The 24,623-nt window shown below is 43.7% G+C and overlaps 1 protein-coding gene across 1 annotated transcript; it reads left to right on the plus strand.

Moving 5' to 3' along the window:
• Window positions 1-3,711: 3,711 nt before the first annotated feature.
• On the plus strand, window positions 3,712-21,965 carry DNASE1L3 (deoxyribonuclease 1L3). Its single transcript, XM_077325445.1, has 8 exons — window positions 3,712-3,916; window positions 7,158-7,246; window positions 9,388-9,471; window positions 13,116-13,228; window positions 15,285-15,397; window positions 16,040-16,197; window positions 19,344-19,440; window positions 21,692-21,965. The coding sequence occupies exons 1-8, from the start codon at window positions 3,767-3,769 to the stop codon at window positions 21,788-21,790; spliced, it is 903 nt and encodes a 300-aa protein (XP_077181560.1). The 5' UTR covers window positions 3,712-3,766; the 3' UTR covers window positions 21,791-21,965.
• The last annotated feature ends 2,658 nt before the right edge of the window (window positions 21,966-24,623 follow it).

Raw genomic sequence — 24,623 nt, forward strand, 5'->3', positions numbered from 1 at the left:
ATCCTTACTGCACATGAGAATGATGTGGCTAGCACAACCATGTCTGACTCACTGATGAGGCTTATCTCATAAAATCTGCCATCCATCTCTTGCCTCCCTCTCCCCTCTCTAAAATATAGACTCAAGGAAGAGACTTCACATTTGATTTCAGTATTGGCATTGGGGTGGGGGGTGGGGGTGATGAACTCTATTTTTGCAATCGAAATAATCTCCTGCCACTCTCACAGCTATGGGGGGAGGATTCCTGGATTTTACTGCATTGTTTTATTGATTGATTACAACTCATTATGGATCCTATGTTGGGAATAGCAGAACACAGAATTGTTTACAAACTATGCATAATATAAACGCATTTTTTAGTGTGGACCTACAGTGGATGGGGACCATACATAAATGGATCCCCACATAATTTCTCATACTCAGCAATCTGCAAATCTTTCCCACATCAATGTTTACCATGTTGAGAAAGTTCTTTTTTTCTAATGAGGCTTGGACCAAGATGTTCTCTGGAAAGAGTTTATTAGCGCATGAGACCTCTTCACAACAAAAACTTCCATAGAGGACACAGCCAATACTATAAAGTGTGCCAAGTGACAATCAGTGCAATCCTAAACAGAGTTATTCCAATCTAAGCTCATTAAAACCAATAGATTGGAGTAATTTTTCTTAAGATTGCCTGGATGTCACCCATATCAGTCCTTATGCTAGGCCAGACAGCCCAGAGTTTCCCCTGCATCGAAATAGAAGACCAGAGGGGAAGAGCTAGAATGGGTCAGACTGATGTAGACACAGTTCCCAGTTTTGGCACAGTAAATCTCAGACAAGAAAAGATGAACGAAGGCCAAAGCATTTGAATAGCAGGTCACTTTACTATATAATAAGAAGCAGACTAGAAATGAAGAATGAGTATGGCAAATTGTATCACGGAAACCAAATAAAAAACATTCATTTTGTAAACAACATGGAGTATTGCTGTAAACTAGATATCCAATTATTTTAAATTCAAAGTAAATTCTTCCCTCTTGGCTAATCTGGAACAATCCAACTGAGAGACAAAAGTGAATGGTTGCCCAAAATGGGACGAGAAGGTGCAGTGGGATAAATGGGAATGGAGCTTAGGATGGAAGAAGGGAGTCTGTAACCAGAGTTCAATGGGGAGGGGCCAGCAGCAGTAGGGTAGGCCAGTTCATAACTGGAACTGGAATAACTAGGTGTGGGCAAATGGGGGGAAAGATTATAAAAAGAAAGGAGAGGAGAAAAAGAGTTGTTAAAATGTTTGTGGTTCTGCATTCTGCAGGAAATTTTCAAATGCAACATCCCAAGCAGTTCTACATCACAGAAAATATAAGTCATTGTATCTGCCTAGCCTCTCCCAACGGGGCTTCCAACATCTCTATGGCTTCTCATTCATTTTAGTACATCCTCCAAAGTTGCCATCTTCGGCTCCCACCCCTCCCTCGCCTCTGGCAACCATTCCATGTGGTTCTCCTAGTGGCTGTCATTCCACTCTGTGCCCCGCCATCCCAGAGTAGATAATCCATTCCATGCTTTCTTCCCAACTACGGGATCCCTCCCCAGTGCATTGGCACTGCTGTATCCCTCCCCAGTGCGTTGGAACTAAGGCACCCTCAAATTTCCTGAGACCTCCTGCCTGCTGTGTGTGTGTGTGTGTGGGGGGATGTTCTGTTTTCACGGATCTAGAAAGATGCCTTACTCATGAGGTGACCATGTCTCGAATGACAAGAATGTCCATTGGAAACCATGGGAGACACTGGGAGACCTGTTGGAAATAAAGGGCAGCAAGTGACTTGCATGGGATTCACTTTAATGTCTTATAGTAGCAAAACAGTTTTCAGTGGCCATTCTTGACCCAGCACAAGGAAGGGAGCACAAATTTTGTCCCCTTAAATTTTGAGATTTTCTGCTCTGCAGCTGTGCCTGGTGCCTTCCCTCCTCCCACCACCTTTTAAAATTGTAGCTGTGCTCTATGCCTTCTCTTAATCCTAGCTTGCCTCCCACTTTGAATTTGCCTTTTGGGGGCTTGTGCCCCCCCCCCATGGTCACTGATTAGAGGTATAGCTTTGTAGTCAGGAGCTTCCACTGCCATAAATACCAGAGGGTAATTTCTACTAATTTACATAGGGCTCGGTTGCCAGGGCAAATGGCATGTTCATGTGTTCACTGACAAAGGCAGAGGAGCTCCCCTTGGTAGATGAAGGACTGTGAGCAGAAAAGGTAGGAGACCAAAAACTCGCTGACATTACAAAAGAAGTGTCTTCAGCACTGTGACACTGGAAAAATCAGTGTTTTCCAAAGTTCCAGAAGCCTCAGTGATCACACGCTGAAGGCACACTGGCCAATGTTTGCAATGCAGAACCCAAAATCAAACACGGCACAAAACCACTCATGCATGTGGAGCTGAGATACAAGATGCTGTTTTTAATGGTCTTTTTGCAACATTTCCGTAATGCAGATTCCTAATCCATTTGCACCCTTTTCCCAGATTCAAATGAGTAGCCGTGTTGATCTGAAGTAGCACAATGAAATCAGAGTCCAGTAGCACCTTTAAGACTAACAAACTTTTATTCAAGGTGTGAGCTTTTGAGTGCAAGCACTCTTCCTCAGACTTGCATGATTTGCTGGATTTGTGTGTGATCATGCAAATAGCTTATGCTGAACAAGTGACACGACATTATACCAACTGTTGTGTATGTAGACCTGCCAAGGACTGGAACTTGAGATCTGAGGCAGGATCATAATCTTGCTATTGCTACTGATCAACATGCAGTTGGATCCCGAGTCCCGACTGCCGGATCCAATTAGTTTGAAGTGAAACTGACCAATAGCACACACTGGTGGGATTCTGCTATTGTTCTAACCCATATAGATGTTGGCGTTTCCAGGGTGTTTCTCCAGTTCAGTTTGTGTTCTCTGTACCATACAGCTGGTATCAATAAAAAGCTGAAATGAACTCCCAGTGTCCTGGTTTCTGAATCCATTGATTTAACACCAACCAAGGGCTCATCTGGCCTAGTGTAGTCTACCCTGACAGGAAGTAGCTCTCCAGGATCACAAGATGAGTAAGGTCTTCTTCACCAAACCATGATAAATTTTAATGCTACAAATTAAATGGTTGGTATCATCTGCAGGATGAGAGACTCAAGACACCTTTATTGGCATAACAAACATCCATCCAAATCAGAGATAACATAGCTGAGCACCAAAAGATAAAATCTACTGTACAAATCTAAACTTGTCCCTTCTGCATTGACAAACAGAGACTCTTTACTCTCAGCATATTCCCAAGTACGTTTGGAAATTTTAGCAAACTTGGTAGGATCCCTTTCACATAACGTGGATTTTATAGTAAGGAATTTAGATCTGCATCTTGAATGTAGATCTGCCAAATAATCCTGAATTGCAACTCGTTGGAACATGATAAGCAAAGAGTGGAAAAACAAGTTCAGCCTCCTTCCAATCCCCACAGTTGCTTTTAGGCTTTAAAACAAGGTGGGAAGATCCTCATCACAGATCTCAAAAGTCTTATGTTGTTTGGCCCTAAGCCTAATAATTGTGGAAGCTGATTCTAACTTGAGGTAATCCCCTAAAGTGTTAGTCTCAAAATAGAGAAGTGAAAGGAGTATGAAGGAACAAATATGGTTCCCCATTTGGAATGGAGTGCTGAATTATATAAAACTGGTCCCACAGGTTTTTTTCTTCCCTTTCCTTTTTAGTCGTATAAGTGTTGACTGTGAGATACTGACAGATGTCCTTTCAGTGCAAGATGCTGTGCATTTGTCTTTTCTTGTCTTTGTTGTTCAATTCAGTACTCAGCTTCCAAATCTGCGCTTTCAATGTGAAGTCATTTGGAGAAGCCAAAAGGACACAACCAGAAATCATGGACATCATAATAAAGGCAAGTGCTCTGTGTGTGAATGTATTTACCTTATCTTTTCATCTGTTCTCAGTTATTGAATGGCCAAGCATTAATTAATCCATTGCATTTTCAACAGTGCAAAAAAAAAAATCTATTGTCAGACCTTAATCCATATACAGCCAGATTTATTTACTCATTAAATCTAGCAACAATGCAATGAAAATGCTGTGGTAAGCATGCATGAAGAATTAGGATATTGTCTCTGTTCAACAATAGTCTTGTCAGTTATTGCACTGTTGCTGGCATTTTTAATCTGTCTAATCATGACTAGGCAGTTCCCCACCTTCATGAAGGAGAAATTCTGATTTTATGAACTTAGGCAGATTGTGAGTGGGTGGGAAGAAAGGGATGTGCCAGTGTTTTTCTCTTGTGGCGCTTCCTTGCATACCCAGGGAATTGCTGATCACTACAGTGAGATGGTAGGTGAATTCCCTCCAGGCAGGCTGGATTCTGGAGATTATTTGGGGGGGATCACTGGGGCATGAAATTGGGGTCACTGTGAGTGGGCAGGTAGTTGTGAGGTCCTGCATTGTGCAAGGGGTTGGACTAGATGACCCTGGAGATCCCTTCCAACTCTGTGATTCTATGATTCTAAATGATCATGAAGACCAAAGTAATGGTCTTATCAGCATCCTCAAAAGAGAAGAATGTTTTGAGCACTTTGGTCCAGTTCAAAAGCCTACACATCTGATGTGTATAATTACATGTAATCCGTCAACGTCACATTGCAGTGGGCTGTGTAAGAAGCGGCTGTAGCACCTCTAAGGAATGTATATAGATGTCATCTCTGTTCCAAAGCTTTCCTCTGAAAATGAGGACACATGCAGCTTGGGGTGGCACAGCTGCCTCCGTACCTGTTCACAAACTGGCTGCTTTGATTTCTGACATGAAGCATGAACCAAAAGGAAAGCCTAAGGCTGTTAATAAATCCGTTCCAACAACTTGCATTTATTCGTTTTGTATGGTTTAAGCAATTAGAATGAGATCCTAGGTATCAAAAACCCGCTTTCCTGATTTTTTAAATGGCAGACAACAATGTTCCTTGGAAAGCAATGTTATTGAGGCTCACAATTCCCCAGTGTCTTTTCTCTTTTTTTCTCCTAAAATTGAAAATGACTTCATACTAGCACTTGTATGGAATGTGTGTTTAACTGTAAACTAATCTAGACATGCAATTCTTAAATGTTCTTACATTTATTCTTCTTATTATTATTATTATTAATATCCTGCCCAAGGGGCTTTTGGAGCCTAGCAACAGCCTTGTTGGATGGGTTTGACTTGAAAGACCATGACTGGCCCAAAATCACCCCTAAAGGGTGGTGGGTGGTCACCCAAGAGCTTCTGCCAAAACAATGCATGACTATGAAGAGAGTGAGCTTTCTCATCTGTGTTTCTGGTTCTGAGTGCAAACTCCGAGTTGGAGGGGGCGGTTAGACTCATAGAATCATAGAGTTGGAAGGGGCCACATAGGCCATCTAGTCCAACACCTGCTCAATGCATGTTCAGCTGAAAGCATCCAGGATAAGTAGATGTCCAGCTGTTGTTTGAAGACTGACAGTGAGGAGGAGTTCACCACCTCCTTGGGCAGCCCATTCCACTTCTCGGTCACTGCAGTGCACATAGGTGTGGGCTTGTCGGTATAGCTGAAGACTATGTTTGATCCCAGAGAACTTTCCTTTTAACAGCAACATTCTCCTCTGGTGTGAGGAGTCTTGTGTCGCTGGAAGATTTTCAGTGCAGGAGACAAATGCTACCAATAGCATAGAAGCTCTCCAGAATCCAGCCTTTTGCACTTTCATTCCTTCAGCTGACTCAGTAACCCCTTGGGCCATTGTCAAATCATCCTTCCTGTCTTTAACCATCAAAAGGTCACTGATCAGTTTTGCCTCTCTGTGTTTCTATTGGACTTGTGCATGTATTCAGGATGAGTCACCTGGTTCTGGATTCTTAAGCCTTGATAGGAATATAGTACATAGCAGCCAGTCAGATATTAGGTCATTTGAAGCTGGTTTTGAGGTCTTGTTGAACTTGGTGAAGTTAATTAGGAGTGAAGACACAGGCAATATAAATCAAAAAGCAAACTCCCTCTCCCTCCCCCCCCTCCCCCATGTGTCACTGCTAGTTTTTTCTGCCTGTACAACTCGGTAAAGCAGTGAATCAGAGACTTGAGCACAGTCTGCACTTACTTTGTTTATTCCATTGCCAATTCTGTTGAATTCAGATCAATTTGAACTCAGGTCTTCCTCTTCCCTCCCCATTGAAACAGAAAAGTGTTCTGCACATGATTAGGGTACTTCAGAAGGGGGGGCAGCCCAGCCTCTTTCTTTCTTTTCTTGAAGGCGGGGGATAGGAGCCAAGCAGGGAGCCTCTTTCTTTTCTTGGAGGGGAGGAGAGAGGATCAAAGAAGGCAGAGGATGGGGGGGGGGGAATCCAAGACCGACAGAAGTTGAGAGAAATTAGGGGCTTCTCCTTTAAGGCAAGCTTGTCACATGAGCTGCTTTGGCCAATCAGGGGTTCTCTACCATGGAGCAAAGCCCAGATTCAAAACAGCCTGCTTTCTCAATCCAAATCTTAAAATATTGAGGTTTAAAAACATTCTAAGATATCGCACAATAAAGGTAGGGTCACTCCTGATCAATCCTTTTTGTTGCAGAAGGAAAATTTAAATTGCCTAAAATCAAAACAGAAATAGCATTCTGTGTAGACGGCAGGGACTGAATCGACCTGGGATTGGAATAAAAGCTCCATGCAGTTTACACCCAGCTCATCCTGCAGCCTTGAGCCTCTGCCCCAGATTATCCTGCAGCCTTGAGCCTTTAGGCTGGCATTTTAATGTGGGAGGAGAGAAGGTTTCTTCTTGATATAATAGTGTGTGGAGAGAAGCAGGTTAGCCAATCGTCACTGTGTGTTGCTGGCTTCAGCTTCATTTGGAATAAAACAGGGAAATAAGTCTGGAACAGCCCTACTATAACAGTGTGATCCTAAGCAGAATTGCACTTTTCAATGGTCTTGGAAATGTGTGACTCTGCTTAGGATTGTGCTGCAGAGCTGATCAATTTGTGTCCTTTCTTACCCAAGAGTTCTGTGGTAAGGGCCCTGAATGACCAAAACGTAATGACTAACATTCCAGACCAATGAAAGTCTGTAACTACATAGGGTCAACTGATGTACTCTAGCAAATAAAACACGTTTTTAAGACCTTTTTCTTTTACTCCGGCAGGTTATTTCTCGCTGTGATATCATGCTATTGATGGAAATAAAAGATAGCAGCAACAGAATTTGTCCCTTTCTGTTAGCGAAGCTGAACAGGTAAGATGGAAAACTGAAATATATCAAACATGGAAATATATTTTGTCCTGCCCCGAAGACTCTTTTTACAAGAAAATGGGAGTGGGAGGAGGAGAAAACCTGCCCAAGTCTTCCATGTGCTGATTGAGAAAGTACACCCACTTGGGAAATCAGTGGTGGAAAGTGCCATCATGTCATAGCTGACTTAGGGTGACCCCGTAGAGCAGGGGTAGTCAAACTGTGGCCCTCCAGATGTCCATGGACTACATTTCCCATGAGCCCCTGCCAGCATTTGCTGGCAGGGGCTCATGGGAATTGTAGTCCATGGACATCTGGAAGGCCATAGTTTGACTACCCCTGCCATATTGCTTTCAAGGCAAGAGACTTCCAGAGGTGGCTTGCCATTGCCTGCCTCTGTGTCACGATGTGGGTATTCCTTGGAAGTCTCCCAAATTCAAGCCCTGCTTAGCCTTCTAGATCGGGATAGCCTGGCCTATCAGGTCAGGATGTTTGAGAAAGTACACCCATCAATGAAGCCAAGGTGAATTTCCCTATGCACACTTCCTCTTCAAAACATTTCAGTTCTCTTAGACTGAGAGAATCTTGTCAGAAGAGGAAAAGAGGGACATCCAGGTTCCAGTTCCCATTCTGCTGTGGAAGTGTGCTGGATGATCCTGGGTCAGTCACACACTCTCAGCCTAACCTGCCTCACAAATGGAAAGGGGAACGAATATAAGCTACTTCAAGGGCCCCACTGAGGAGAAGCAAGTAAATAAATAAATGCAGGTCAGGAAGTAGGGAGGAGAAAGGGGGTCAAATCAGTCTTTCATTACCAGAGTTTACCTGACAGAAGAGGCAGAAAGGGCAATTTTGCCCTCCACTGTCTTTCCATTGCAGCCTCCCAGCTCGGTAGCTATTTGTCCATATAGATCCCACATCTCCTGAGGGAGAAAAATGTTCAGATGACACTAAATTGGGAGGGGGAGCAGACATACCAAAAGACAGAATCAAAATACAGGATGATCTTGACAGGCTAGAAAACTGGGCTCAAATGAATAAAATGAATTTCAATAGTGTCAATTGCAAAGTTCTTTATTTAGGTAAATAAAATCATATGCATCACTATAAGATGGGCGAGACTTGTCTGGTAGTGGTTACATGTGAAAAGGATCTGGGGGTCTTGGTTAAGGTGACCAGATTTTAACATTGGTAAAGCGGGACACCATTGACTGGGGGGGGGGGTCCTTGATTTAAAATTTGGTCTATATGGAGCAACAAAAAGTTTCATAGAATGCATAGAACACAAAATAGTATTGTAATATATATTTATAAATGTCAACATAAGTACAATTTGCCAGGTACCCCCAGATATCCCTCCAAAAGTGGGACAATCTGGTCACCTTAGTCTTGGTAGACCATACACTGAACATGAATCAGCATGGTGACTCAGCAGCTAAAAAACAAATGGGATTTTGGGCTGTATTAAAAGTATAGTGTCCAGATCACGCAAAGTGAGGTTACTGCATTACTCTGCTCTGGTAAGACCTCACTTGAGCTGATTCTGCACTTACTTTGTTTTTTTCCTTTGTGGATCCTGCTGAATTCAGATCTATTTGAACTCAGGTATTCCTCTATCCCCCCCCCCCCAATTGAAACAGAAAGTGTTCTGCACTTGATAGGGGAAGCTCAGAGCAGGTAGGGGAGCCAAGCACAGCAGGAGTCTCTTTCTTTTCTTGAACAGGGGTGGGGGGCAGGGGGTGGGGAGTGGGAGGTGGAGAGGATTGGAGACCCTGGAGGTCCCTTCCAACTCTATGGTTCTATAGGGGAGGAAAGGATTGTGGGGGAAGGAAGAGAAGGAAGTGACAAAGGACTGTGAACATTAACACCTGCTGCCCATGGATCACTAAATCCAACCCTCTTCCTCTCTGGTCTCCCCTCTCTATGCTATTCTCCCCATTTCTGCACCCTCCATCTCAGCAGAACCCTGGGGGTAAGTCTAGCAGCACTAGCAAGCTATGCTAATTGATGGACGTTCCCTTCCAATGGTAAGGATAGAAACACAGCCACTGTTTATTAATCCCAGAAATGTATTCCCTGCATTTCTCTAAAGAGAGGAATATAATGCAGATTTCTGATGCAGGCTCATTTCATTTTCTTCTCAGCCAGAAACAAGATGAGTACAAGTATGTGGTCAGTAGCAGACTGGGAAGAAAGACCTATAAAGAGCAATATGCTTTTTTCTATAGGTAAGTTAATTCTATAATTTTGTTCCAAGGAGAAAATGACACATGATATGAGGCCAAACATTACCAGTGCTATAATAAAATATACTGAGCTTGTTATTTTGTGCGACAGTTATAAATCTACTAGCAGAAGAGTCTGTTGTACGAATAATACAACAGGTGCTAGCCTTCACCCCTCCCCAGACCCAGGCAGGCCCACCAAGGCCTGATGAGTCCCTGGTGGGATTGCTCAGGGTGGGTGCAAATGCTGGTGAGGCCGTGGCCATGCCTGTGGCTGCTCAAGGTGGGGGGAGTGCTGGCAGAGAAGGGCTGGTGGGAGCAGGCTACTTCCTCCCAACCCAGGCAGCCATGCTGAGGCCTGGCTAGGGCTTCTCAGGGTGGGAGGAGCACTAACAGGGGAGCACTCCCTCCCCGACCCAAGCAGCCCTGCCGAGACCTGGTGGGGCCTGGGCCACTTGGGGTGGAGGAGTGCTGGTGGGGGCTGCCTCCATCCCCCCCCCCCTAGGCCCACAGTCGCAAGCCTTCCCCCCCCTCCCCCAGCTTCTACTTGCTGCCTGGCTTACCACAGGCTGGCACTTCTTACATGTGGGATGTGGCCAGGAGCAAGACAGCTACCTGATTGGCCATTTGTTGGACAGATGAGCAATCAGGTAGGTAATGAGTCCCAACTCCTCCCACCACCCCAGTCACGCTTTATTTATGTTACAGATGTGGGTCTTAGGTACACAGGATGAAATCAAAAGAACTGATTTCTTCCCCCAGGTTCTGCTCAACACGGCAATATATTAGGTCAAAACTGCTAAAGCAAATGACAGAAAACTGAGCGCCAAACAGATCTTGCCCATACCCCAAAATACCTTGACCCACAAAACATCAGATACATTCAAGCCCCGGCAGAATATCTCTCCTTATTAGAAGCCAAACATCTTAGGAGGACCTTCTTATTAGCAAGAGATCAGCTCTACCCTCTGCAGTCCTGTAGGGATGTTTCAAGAAATGCCAAGAAGAGAAAGACTCTGCCTTTGCAACTCCAGGGAGGTGGAGCCCCTTGCTCCTATGATCCTCAGGTGCCCTCTTTATACAGCTGCCAGAACTAGGCAAATTCTATCTCTACTTGAAAACATTGTCAGCTGTGCAGAAGAGGAAACAATTACATTTCTATGTAAAAGTAAAGCCCTGTTATACAGTTTGCCAAATATTGCGCCCAAGTATACAGTGTTCTGTATTGGGGAATGGCCTATAGGTAGAAGGAGCAGCCATGTTTCTGCTTGGGATTTGCTTCCAACACCCCTACTACCACTTCTATCTAAACATCGTGCAAAGTTGTCTGAAGGTGCACCATCCTATCTCTGCCCCTTTTATAGGACCCCAGTATCTCCATTGTCCCAGGTGTATTTCTTGCACCTTTGTTCTTCCTTCTCCTAGGATTGTGGGTTCTGCAGCTGTTTTTAATAGAATCCCATTATGTACAAGATAGGATTTGTGGATTTTTCTGCTCCCAAACCTGAGGTATTCCATGAATGCATATGTACTGTGCTGACACAATATTATATTTTATTAATAATTTTATTATTAATAATAATTTTATTTGTATCCCTCTGTTATGCATCACCCAGGATGGGTAACAGTATTAAACCAACATACAAAAACGTAAGACTAAAAACATCGCCTAATATAATAAAGCCCAAGTTGCATGCAGTCAATTCACTCCCTACCAGATTGGCCCTCCCTGGAGGTGTGCCATCAATAGGGAGACAGTACTGTCCCAATGAGGGTCAATCAGTTCAAATTGCATGCAGGCGGTAGAGAACACAGTCCCAATGAGGGCCAATTGGTTCAAATTGTGTGCAGATAGGAAGAGAGAAGTGACTGGCCCTCCCTGGGGGAAGAGCACTGTCCCCAATAGGGAGAGAACACTGGCCCGCTAAGGGCCAAGCAGTTTAAATTGCGTGCAAACAACTTACTCCCTACTGATTGGCCCTCCATGGGGGTGTGCCTACAATAGGAAGAGAGCACTCTCCCAATTAAGACCAATCATGGGGCTTATCTGCCCTCCTCTTCCTTTTCCTGCTGCTTAGCAGGTAGGAAAGGTGCCCTGCTGCTGGTAAGTTGCCCCATCCTCAGCCTCTTTCCACCCTCCATCTCCCCCAGGCAAGGAAGGAAAGCAAGCTGCTTCCTTTGTCACCTGTGTTGGTCTCAGGTTTCAGCTCTTTGATAGAAAAAAGTACAGACCAACTGACACAGGAAGGCAGAGAGAATCGGTATTTCAAAAACAGAATGCAATGAAGAGAGGCAAGAATTTGTTCAGGCAGTTCAAGCGCTTCAGCAGAAAAAGCAGTTCTACAACCCAGGCCTCCCATGCTCAAGTTAATATAGTCTGTCAGCAGCCTCTCAGTCCTCACTCTGTGATGACTCACAATCTTCTGCAGTCAGCAACTGTCTTGCTAACCTGGTGTGGTGCTTTTTAGACTGGAGTTCTCTTCCAGCACATAGCTGGCATTGCTTAATTGGCTCAAGTGAGCCAGGTGGGCTGACAAGGCAGGAAGCTGCAGCTGGAAGCTGGGAAGAAGAATGAGCTCCTGCAACAACTTTGGAATCTAAGCCCTGATTTGTCTGCAGCTCCATTCCCTCCTGCTAGTCAGAACTCTCTGCCTGTTGGACACATGGCTGGCTAAGCTGTCATCTAGCTGAGCCTTGGGTGAAGCTGGAAGCTCCTGGCAAGCCTTTTCTTCTAAGAAGTCTTCACCAGACCAAGATTCTCACTAAGACATCATGGAGATCTCATATCTGGCTGGTACTCCAAGAACTCGGCTGGCTCCCAGTTCAATTCTGGATTAAGCTTAAGGTTCTGGTAATCACCTTTAAGGCTATATGCGGTCTGGGCCCAGTGTATCTGAGAGACTGCCTCCCTGCCTATACCCCCAGAAGAGCACTACGCTCTGCCACTTCCAACAGGCTGTGGATCCCTGGCCCTAAAGAGGCACGTCGGGCCTCAACAAGGGCCAGGGCCTTTTCAGACCTGGCCCCCACCTGGTGGAATGAGCTCCCCAAAGAGATCAGGGCCCTGCCAGAACTTCCACAGTTCCACAGGGCCTGCAAAAGGGAGCTTTTCTACCAGGCATTTGGTGAGGCCGACTGACCCATAACATCTACAGTTCCCCCCCACAGACTGAGAAATCGAACCTGCTGAGGGAGTGTCAAAGTTATTGTTGAAGTGCTGTTCTAATTGTTCCAGTTGGTGTGTTGTTGTTATTGTTATACTGTTATATTGATTTTGATAGTGTTCTATATAAATGTTCCAAAATGTTTTATGTAAACCGCCCAGAGCCGTCAGGAAGGGTGCTATAAAAATCTAAATAAATAAATAAATAAACTAACTAACTAACAACCTGAGCTTACAACATCTCCCTATGGGCCTGCAGCAGGCCTTTGGAGTCCTCTTTGCTTTCCCCCACCCTCTCTCTCCTCAGAGGGGATGGGGGGGATCCAAGCAGCCTTACCCACCCAGCCTGGCCCTTGGAAGATGTGGAGGGGATGGGAAGTTCAAAGTTAAGATGAATCATATTAATCACCAAAACATTATGAGTTTCTTGAAATGACTGGCCTATCTGCTCTTAAGGTATCTAATACTTGGCATTGAACCACAGATCAAAGATGGTAAGAGTCAAGAAAACTTATCAGTATCCTGACCTGCAGCCTGGTGATGAAGATGCTCTTTCCAGGGAGCCTTTTGTTGTCTGGTTCTACTCTCCAAAAACAGGTTAGGTTCTGCTGAGCATCCAAAATCCTTTCCATCTCTAAGGATTCCCTGGCTGAGCAATAAAGCACAAATACAGAATGGAAATGATCATGGGACAGTCTAGCTCACTTTGTTTATTAGTTCTTCAAAGAAAAAATGAGAATTAATAATGGCTCACTGGTATGTTGTATTCACATCTCTCTTCTCAACTACTTACAAGTACAGGTTGATTTAGCTCCAACAACAGAAGTACACCATACCATGTGCCCTCTTATCTTTCTGTAAGCCACAAAGAATGCTTCAATTTTTTATGGCCTACAGAAATTTAGATGGCACATAATATGGTGTACTTTTGTAAGCATTAGTCTTACATCAGTAGCCCAGACAAGCCTGATCCCCTCAAAAGCTAAGCAGTGCCAACCCTGGTTAGTATTTGGATTGCCCATCCATTTTGCAACTGTTCCTCAAGGCACGTGACTTTGGATAGTGGTGATCCATTGAGCAAGATGGGGGGCTGAACTTTTCACTGCTGGGGAGGGGTAACTGTTTTACTTGTTTTATTGGGATTTTATTGTGCGGTTTTTATGATGGCACCCACCACAAGCCAGAACTCTGGGAGTGGTGGGCTATATGTTTAACAAATAAATAAATAAATGGGAGACTTCAAAGGTTTCAGTGGTAGTTCCTCCAAACAACATGAGGGGTCATGCTGCAGAGGCAGGAAATGACAAACCGCTTCTGAATTACCCTTGCCTGGCTGCCAGAGAGTATTTGGATCTCCTGGATACACTATACACCCGATACAATGAATGAATGAATGAATGAATGAATGAATGAATGAATGAATGAATGAATGAATGAATGAATGAATGAATGAATGAATGAATGAAGTTTCATCAGAGATCATAATTTGGCTGGAACTATTCTGTAGCTTAACATAATATAGCATAACATAATCCGACCCTGATTATTAACTGTCAGAGATCTATGTGTCAATCATTTGTGTCAATCAGAATTAGGGTCCTAAACAAGTAAACTGCAAGAGAGCTTTGCAGTAAAAAAAAATTGGTGACACCATTTGCCAGAATTTCAAAAATGTATAAGAATGTACAAGAAAAATGGATAAGAACTAGATATGCCATCATCTTGTAAGACTAATGCCTTGGAGAATTGTTTGACATAGAATGCCAAAGAAAATATTAGAAGGTAACTCATTATGCAGTAGAGCAAATACAGTCAGGCTATCACAAACTGAGGGTTTTTTGATCAGCGCTGGTAAGCTTTCTTATATCAGTACTGAAATTCAGGAAGCAGAGACAAGGACATACTTTTTAGCATGCTTATTGCGATGAAAATATACATTGAAGAAGAGTTGGTTCTTATATGCCGCTTTTCTCTACCTGAAGGAGTCTCAAAGCAGCTTACAGTTGCCTTCCCTTTCCTCTCCCCACAACAGACACCCTGTGAGGGTGAGGCTGAGAGGGCCCCGATATTACTGCTCAGTCAGAACAGCTTTATCAAGCCCAAGGTCACCCAGCTGGCTGCATGTGGGGGAGTGCAGAATCGAACCTGGCTCACCAGATTAGAAGTACGCACTCCTAACCAAACTGGCTTTGGGCCTTCAAAATCACCTGGATGAGACCACCTGGGAATCAGATGCAAGTCACTCAGTTCATTGACACAAATGCAAAATCTAGGTATAACAGTGAATATGTTACAGAACAAATGGTATGCCCATACACATCTTCAGATCTTCAAACATAAAAATCTAACATGAGAACTGTCCTTAATAAAGTCAAAGATAAAATGGGTCTAGCAAAGTTCTAAAAATCATGGTAATAGCAATCAAAATTGCTATAATTGCTGCATGGAATATATAATTAAAGAAAGTCTTCAGAGAATTTTCTGGAAGGACAAATACAGTGTTTCTATCTTTGAGAAGCTCAAGTGTAACACTTGGTGTTCCAGAAGTCTTTTTAAAATGCAATATCCATAAGGTACAAATTAGACCTGTCAGCTTCTCTAATGTTGATGTGTTGTGTTAAAATACTGATTTTTAAATGCTTTTTTTGTAAAGTGACCAGGGAATTTGTGATTATTCCTCTACACACAACACCTGAAACATCTGTGCGTGAAATTGATGAACTCTATGATGTGTATCTAGATGTAAAACAACTTTGGAAGACTGAGGTCAGTCACTATTACTCTGAGATGTTTGGAAATCAATTCTAGTCAGAGCACTGAGTGTGAATTAACTTCCTGCTCCAAAGCAATCTTCCCTGACCAGTTCAAAGACTTCCTGGTTCCCGGTTCCCTCCCTGTTTTAAAGTGACTGCACTGCAGAAGCCCATGTTTCTCTCAGCAGAGATTTGCCTCATTCTCTGAGAGGCTGCTGCTGTTTCGGGAGTCAAAAGAGAAGGAATAAAGCACTAGTGCCGGCTGGAGTCACCCAACCCCTCCCCCACCAGTTCAGGAAAGGTAGTTCAGCTTCATGACCACCATTCCCCTCCCTCCTCTGAACTTCCCCAATCAAGTGCAGAAGGCTTTCTGTTTCAATTCGGGAGGGAGGAGGGGGAAAGACCCAGGTTCAAATTGATCTGAATCCAGCAGGATCAACAGCAGGGAGGGGAGGGAATGCAGAATCAGCCAGAAGTGTTCCACCATGAAATACAGCCTATGCAGACAAATTCAAAATGTAAGCTTCCCTTATTGAGCTGCCTCTAACAGCCAGAGGAGGGGGTGTTTGCATTTTGGAGAGCTGGCATATTTTTTGTGACCTGCACTGAGTAATCACTCCTTTTCAAACTTACTTTTAACAATCTCACTTTTCAGAACTTCATTTTCATGGGGGACTTTAATGCTGGCTGTGGCTATGTTGCCAGGAAGCACTGGAAGAATATCCGGTTAAGAAACCACACTGAATTTGTTTGGCTTATTGATGACAAAAGTGACACCACTGTGAGAGCGAGCACCTTTTGCCCGTATGACAGGTAACAATTCACTTTAGAGCTGCTTCCTCATTAGTATCAGATGCACCTTCACTACTCCACACCAGTAAGAGGCCAAGCCTGCCAAACTGCTTCCTGTTCCCAGCTCCCAAAGCTGGGAGATTTCATGTAAAGTTTGCCACTCCCTCACACTCAGAATATGCACTGTTGCTTGGTGAGGCTTTGAGATCTCCTGGAACTCCCACTGATTACTACACTACAGTTAACATAGAAGGAATGGCTGCTTCAAGGGGGGAGGGGTAAACCCAACCAAGGTTCCTTCTCATCTTAAACTCTGTCTAAATCATAGAAGGGGCCATACAAGCTGTTTAGTCCAGCTCCTGCTCAATGAAGGATCAGCCTAAAGCATCCATGATAAGTATCTGTCCAACCATTTCTTAAAGACTGAAGGGGAGCTCACCACCCCCTTAGGAAGCCCATTGCACTGCTGAACTACTCTATGAATTTTCCCCTCTGTTATCTAGCCAGGACCATTCTACACATAGTTTAAACCCATTACTCCGAGTCCTATTCTCTGCTGCAGACAGGAACCACCCCTGCCCTCCTCCACGTGACAACCTTAATAGAGCAATCATGTCCCCTCTCAGTCTTCTCTTCTCCCAGCTGAACATTCCCAAGACCCTCAGCCTTTCCCCTTAGGGCTTGGTCCCCGGACTCCGGATCATCCTCGTCGCTTTCCTCTGCACCCTCTCAATCTTGTCACATCCTTTTTGAAGCTAATCCTCCAGATCTGCACACAGGACTCCAGGTGTTCCCCTCAGGCTTCACCCTCTAATCTCCAGAAATTTCCCATCACAGAGTTGACAACCTTATTTGTTGCACACATGCCTCCACTCCCTTAATCCATTGATTAACCAAGGAAAGGATCCTAGGCAGTCAATGTGTTTGTGTGGTAGGACAACTCATCACAGCATCTTGAAGAAGAAGAAGAAGAAGAAGAAGAAGAAGAAGAAGAAGAAGAAGAAGAAGAAGAAGAAGAAGGAGAAGAAGAAGAAGAGTTAGTTCTTATATGCCGCTTTTCCCTACCCGAAGGAGGCTCAAAGCAGCTTACAGTCGCCTTCCCATTCCTCTCCCCACAACAGACACCCTGTGAGGTGGGTGAGGCTGAGAGAGCCCTGATATCACTGCTCGGTCAGAACAGTTTTATCAGTGCCGTGGCGAGCCCAAGGCCACCCAGCTGGCTGCATGTGGGGGAGTGCAGAATCAAACCCGGCATGCCAGACTAGAAGTCCACACTCCTAACCACTACACCAAACTGGCTCTCTTCCATGAACCAGGCCATGAGCATTGTCAGCCCTGCTGCTATGAGTCCTTCACTTTCACAGATGTACAGTTGCTCTTCCATTGCCCTTCAGCCTGGATAATCACTTGAACAGACGGATCCGCCGGAGACCCTTGTCTCCAATTTCCCAGCAAGTCTCCCTCTACCTGCCCTTTTATCCTTGTCAGAGTGGCCTCTTTTCACCAGGCCCCTGAGCCAGCTGGCAAGTGAGCTCTGAGTCAGAATCCAGCTTCCTTTCCCAGCAAGGAGCAGTACACATCACAGGGTGCCAGAACGATTAGCAATGTCTAATGAGAGCCCTCTGTGACACGTAAATGAGGAGAAAAAACTTTTATTGGGAGAAATTATCCTCCAATTATCCTCCAATTGCCCTTTGCAGGTCTATGCAGGCAGGTGAGAGGTGCCGTGCAGGCAAATGGCTTACCTGGAAGAATGATTACCTCTTGCTTTCAGCAGACATCCACACTGCGGAATGATGTCATTGAGGAAATCACTAAGTCAATATCTTGAGTTATTTTCCCCCAATAATGTTGTAAAAGCACATGGAAGGGGAAGTAGTTTCAAAAAAGCCACAGATATACAAAGCTGGGCAGGATATGACATTTCTACAAACCCTCTCAGTGTTCCAGTCAAAGCTGCCCTCAGTTGGCCATGGTTCCTCCAGATCTAATGCACAAGTATACAGGGCCCGACAGTTCTTAGAGAGATAAAAGAAATCTCTGTTTAATAAACACAGGTCCCCACTTTTTTCCTAAGCTGGCCACGCCTGGCCCTTGAGGCTCTTAGTATTCTCTTTCCATTTAGAGGATTGACCTCCCATGGTACCAATATACAAATTAGACCAGCACAAATTACACCAACACTTCTCACAACGGAAGCCTCCCACTTTCCTCCTAAACCAGGGGTAGTCAAACTGCGGCCCTCCAGATGTCCATGGACTACAATTCCCAGGAGCCCCTGCCAGCAAATGCTGGCAGCAAATGCTGGCAGGGGCTCCTGGGAATTGTTGTCCATGGACATCTGGAGGGCCGCAGTTTGACTACCCCTGTTCTAAACCCATAGTAGCCCAACAAACACCTATAGTGCATTCTTTCCAAAACAGAATCCTTCCATATTTCCACCTTTCTCAGCATTCAGTATCTCACCATGAACCAACTCACTCTTTTTCACACCCAAAACCGCCATGGACGTCTCCATAGTGCTCTCCCTCTCTCTCTCCCTCTCTCTCTCTCTCTCTCTATCAATGAACACCTTCACCTAAGTCTTTGATCTCTGGGGGAAAGATTCTCTTTTGAGGTAGTTTACTTTGGCCCAGTAACCTGATGAGTGCCCCAGTTGTCAGATTGGATTTACTGAGCACACTGACACTTCATGTGCGCCACCCAAGTCTTTTACCTCTGGGGAGAATTTCCCTTTGGGGGCAGGGAGCTGCTCCCCCAGCAACTGGCAAGTGTCCCTATGGAATTTGCTGTTGATCCAACTTGCTCCCAGTGATGACAACAAAACTCAGTCACAAACATTCAATAAAACAACCACACATCCAGTCTACAGAGACTTTGCCATGAATTGCCTGCCCCCTCAGCATTAGAAAAAGGAGCCACAAAAACTTCCAGAAATCTGAAGCAAGGGAGAATGGGGAGTGGAAGAAACTCCTCAGACGACAGTCCTTTGTCCTCCACTCAGATCCTGTATTTGTCTGCTGCCAAAATAATCTCTCCAGATCTTGGTGGACTCTCCAATTATGTTAAGCTATATGAAGTTTTTCCCTTTTTCGTTATGACAATAGCAGTCCTTTTCCTACTCCGCTTATGGTGAATACAGAGTTGTCCCTTTTCATCTCTTACAGGATTGTGCTCCATGGGGACAAGCTCATAAGGGCCACAGTGCCAAACTCTACAAACATCTTTGATTTCCAGAGAGCCTTTTCAATGACTGAAGAGCAGGTTTGTAAAACACGCTAATGCACAGTTGGAACATCCTTCTGTTTTTGTTGTATGTCTACCAGCTCTGGAGTCCCAGTTGTGCTGTATCAAAGCTGAGAAATCCAAAGAGAAGGGAACCCGATATACGAATAAGAGACAGAATAACGATTGGGGGAAACATGAACAGAAGCTAAAGCAAACAACACATAACATGTGCTAGCATTCTTCAGAGAATTCAAGGCACAAAGAGTTTATATGCCGTTTTCCCAGAGAGCTTGCTTAAGATGGCTGAGAAATGACAACAATATCATAAAATCACTATCAATATGAAATCAAAACAAACCTTTAAACAAGATGTGCGCCTAATGTAAAACCAGCTCCTGCAGTCCCCATATTTTCCATTATTTTATGTCTTGCCTGTCTTTGCCCAAATACACTAAGTATGCGTCCAACCAGCCTGTACTGGATTAAGTCATGTTGTAAGTGTGCCCCACCCCCAAAGCTAACAGGGGTGTTTGTGGTTCTTAGCAGTGCTGGTTATATCAAGGCATCACAAGTGAACTGTGGTTGCTTTAGCTGTGGTTTGTGCAACAAAGCTCTGGAGACCAGAACCCACACCTCAACTGTTCAGCTGTACATCTGCTCTTTAAACTTTAAAGGGCCATTGTTTTGAAAAAGTGTAGTTTTTCCCATAGTAAAGAATGGCCTTTAAAGTTTAACAGACCATTGTGCATTGAACCAACTGGATGTTGGAGCACTCCCCTTTACTAGTTTGGGGAAGGGAGATCCTTACACATTTAGAGTCCAGTGGCACCTTTAAGACCAACAAAGATTTGTTCAAGGTGTGAGCTTTCGAGTGCAGGTACTCTTCCTCAGACTATGAACTACCTACATAACGGTGAAAATATAAAGCAAAAGCGAATTCTGTTAAATTAGTAAACTGTGTCACGACATCCAAATTCAGCCATATGTTGCCATATGATAATTCTTTGCTAAAACAGCCAGTCAGTCCCCTTGAGTTCAGTTATAGTTCACAAAAACATTGGAGAAATAAAACTGTCTATGTTAGTGATTAACGGCTGCCACTTTACCATTTGTTGCTGGCCCCATCCATCTCCACCCAAGTGTGAAAACATTCCTGCAAGCGAAAAGCTGTGCTGGCAACAACAACTGAACTACAAACTGAGGTACAAACAGGGTAGTACCATAATGGTGGCTACATCTAGATGTGCTTTGAAAGTACTCACTGAAGTCTAGGAGTCCTGTGTTGGTGACAGGCATGGCTATTTCTTTCCAAAATGACCGAGGGCCTTAGGAGAACTTTTATGGAGATTTAAGCTTTCCTGAGCTAGAGCTGATTTCCTTTCCAGGGTCCACTTCAAGAGGAACCAGTTCTGTGGACCTCAGCAGAAAAATTATATCCTGATCCAGTAATGGCTGCAGCAAACACACACTCAGTGGCTGTGCATGTTTCAGAAATAGATCAAGAAGGTCCCAGGTATATCGTGTACTATAAAAATACATGCAAAGCACTGGGAAAAAATCACACATTTAAAGATAGTGCAAAAAGTACACATTTTAATCTGCAACGAGGATTGAATAAACCATAAAATAAGAAACATTATTTGTTTTAGTGTGGGGTCACTGAGCATGACACAGGCTGCAACAAACACACCCTTACAAAAAAATTATACTCCATGAAGTATTTCTCATTGCAGAATTTCACACACATAGAATTCAATGGACTTTAGAAATGGGACTTCCCTGTTTCGCATAGGAAAATTCAGCTGCAAATACACTGAACGTGCATTATCCAACTTGTGCAGAAGGGCGCAGTATAGGAACAGCAGCAACTACATCAGGGATGAGACACATGGAAATTTAAAAACATAGTTTTGTCAGTTCCACCCTACATGCTGTCGGGTCTGCTGCTTCCTGTAGGTTGGGTACATTCTCTCCAAAGGTACCCAACTGACTACCTTCTCCTCCTTTATTCTCCCTTCACTTGCCCATAATGATATATGCTTTTATATAACTACTCAATGCATTATTGGAAGTATGTCTCAACATTTTCCAGCATGTAAGTTTTTGTGAGTTAAAGCTCCCAAAAGTTTACAGCCTGGGTATTTTGTTGGTCTTCAAGGTGCTACCGGACTAGAATTTTGTTCTACTGCTGACTACCTAGGTGAAACTAACAAACTCTTATACTTATTTGAGAACATCAGTCCATGGAATCTAACTGAGTAAAATATTGTGCCCTGTTACTCCACAGGCTTTAGCAGTGAGTGATCACTTTCCCATAGAATTCCAACTGGAAGCCGCCAGAGGTTCCTCAAGATCAAGAATAAGGCATCGTGGATTTATTTCGTGACAAGTCCAATGAATTCTTATTGTGCAAAAACCGCAATTTAGAACATGTGCAATCACAAGAAAGGAATGGAATTCATGCTTGACATTTCCTTGATGGATGTTCTCTCCTGCATTAAACATTGCACTGAAAATATAGTGCAATATTCATATTATTAAAAGCATTAACATTGACAAAATTCCTAAAATTGTTTTTGCTGTCAACGAAATGCAGCATGACAGTTCAAATTCAAATGTTTGGACAATGTCTTGGACGAAGGGGTTGGACAAAGGGGTTGTCTGAGGAGTTGTCTATTTTATATTACTTGAGGTCTATGATTCTATGACTCATACCTTGCAGGCAAAAGTACTCTCATTTCAACAGAATTACACAAGCGTGTGCACACGTCGCAATATTCTTGCCCATTGCTGCAGTCCTAAGCAGAGTTACATCCTTCCATGTTGTTTGAAATCTATTAGAAAGGTGAACTTTGTTTAGGATTGCACTACAGATCTTATAGAGAAACATCGCCACATCACACATATTTCAAATCAGAGGACTGCACAACTCTTGACTTAATTGGGACTCCAAAGGTCATTCCTCATTACATGACCCAATAACAACAGCTATGTTACTGGGGGCTCATTAACCTGTCCATCCTCTTATCTGTCAACAAGGCCTCATTCTTGTTTGCACAGCACAAACAGGCCAATCGCTATGCAGCAAAATAATAAATGATCTTAAGTTTGACATAAGCTACAGCAACATCTAAAGACTGCAAGCGAACATTCCGTCTTCCACTATTTTTGAACAAAGGAACTTCAGAAAGAGACTCTAGCAGGAAATTGTGGAAAGGTTTCAAGGCATTGGCCAAGGTTTCAAGTCTGATCATTTTCTCAGCCTTTGTATGTCCTCAGTTGCTTTATGCAACAAAGCACTCTTTGTCATTACAAGCTGTAGCTACTGTGAATGATCATTAGTCGTATACTTTTCAGTTTTACATAAAAATGTCACACAAATCAAGAGTGCTGCAAACTCCAACACAAGCATGGTCACCAGTGAACTCACTTTGTATGACTCCCTAATTTGGTCATTTCAATGGTTGCTGCTGAGGTCTGTGCTGAGCAGCTTTGTGCTGATGCAACAGCCTACACAAAAACCACAATTTCCTGAAAGCCTTTCCATAAAGATTGTATAGCTTAGGGCGATAAGATCAAGCCTTATAGAAACCTCACACTGACATCAGCTGGTCTCCAAGAGCAACCCTCTGACCTTGAGGAATAATTTAAACCAATCCAAAGCACATCCCTTAATCCCAACATCTACAACCAAATATTTCATCAAAACGATATGGTCCAAAGTATTAAAGGCTGCTAAAATAACCAGCAAAAGCAATAAATAGGCACAGCCTATGTCTACATTTAGACATAGACCAAGGTAACTACTGCTGTCTCCTATCTATAGCCTGACCACAAGCCAGACTAAATGGGGTCTAGAACAGATGAATTGTCCATGAAGACCTGGATCTGTTTTGCAGCCACTCTATCATCTTGTCCAGAAAGGGCGAATGAAGATCAAGCAAGAATTGAGCACATCATTATTTCCTAGAGAATTTTAAAAGGTAATTGCCAGATTTCATAACCAAGAAAGGGTGCCACGTGTCAGTGATTGGTTTCTGATGGTTTGAGAGACTTAGTCATTTATGATGGACATAAGGGACTTGCACCTCTTTTTCCATAACCAGGATGGAAAAGGATCTAGCTTGCAAGTGGTAGATCCCAGGATCCTGCTGATATCCAGGGATAAGTAAGACAGTATACTGTGTTTTCACCAATGTCAGCAACAGATATTGAAGACACGCAGGGTCTCCTAAATAACAAGTTTCAATGCAATTTTCCCCTTCTTTGAGCTCTGTTTCTTTAAAATTATGAAGTGGTGGCAGCTGCTGTGAACAAGCACTAAAAACAGTAACCCAGCAGCACTTCCTTCTGTATTTTCTGACACTGGTGAAGAATACCTTCATAATTTTTTAGCAGTTGAACTGATTAGCACTGTGACACCCTGGCACTAGGAATATCACTGAGCAACAGAAATAACAGGGTGGTGAAATAGTGCCATTTAAAAAAACTGGTCACCATGATAAGCAATTTGGCTAGAGGCCGAGAACTGGAACAATGTAATCCAAAATGTCTCACTTCAAATGTAATTTTTTCCCTTTTAAGTTTGGAGACGTAGTAGACAAAGTTCCCTCATTCCCTCCCCCCCCCCCACCACCACCACTGAATGGGGCAGTTCGCATCCTGGCCAGAGTATACCTGCCGTAATCTGAAAATGGGCAATGAGCAGATTGCTGCTGAGTGGGGCTTCCTATGTCAATGAATGGCCGCTCATGCTCACCATGTAGAGGGAACAGTGGTGGCAGATGCATAATCATCAGAGAAAGCAGCATAACCACACAGTGCTGCTACATCCACATTTGTTTGAGCATTTTTGAGCAGTTTTGTAACATAATAATTTTATTCTTTTTAAAAAGATAATATAAAAGAAATATAGGAAAAATTCAGAAAAGGGATTTACACATAAGGATCCATATTATTCAAAATTTCTATACACTACACAACATATTAAACAGAGAAGTTCTCCCCAGCATCCTTCTTGAGAATCAGCGTAGTGTAGTGGAAGAGCCAAATTGATGTAGTCATTAAGGGTGGTAGCGTCTAATACGGAGAACCGGGTTCGATTCTGCACTCTTCCACATGTGGCCAGCTGGGTGCCCTTGGGCTAGTCATAATCCATTAGAACTGTTCTCACAGAGCAGTTTTGTCACAGCTTTCTCAGCCCCACCTACATCACAGGG

The sequence above is a fragment of the Paroedura picta genome, chromosome 3 (genome assembly GCF_049243985.1).
Source record: "Paroedura picta isolate Pp20150507F chromosome 3, Ppicta_v3.0, whole genome shotgun sequence".
Taxonomy (NCBI): domain Eukaryota; kingdom Metazoa; phylum Chordata; class Lepidosauria; order Squamata; family Gekkonidae; genus Paroedura; species Paroedura picta.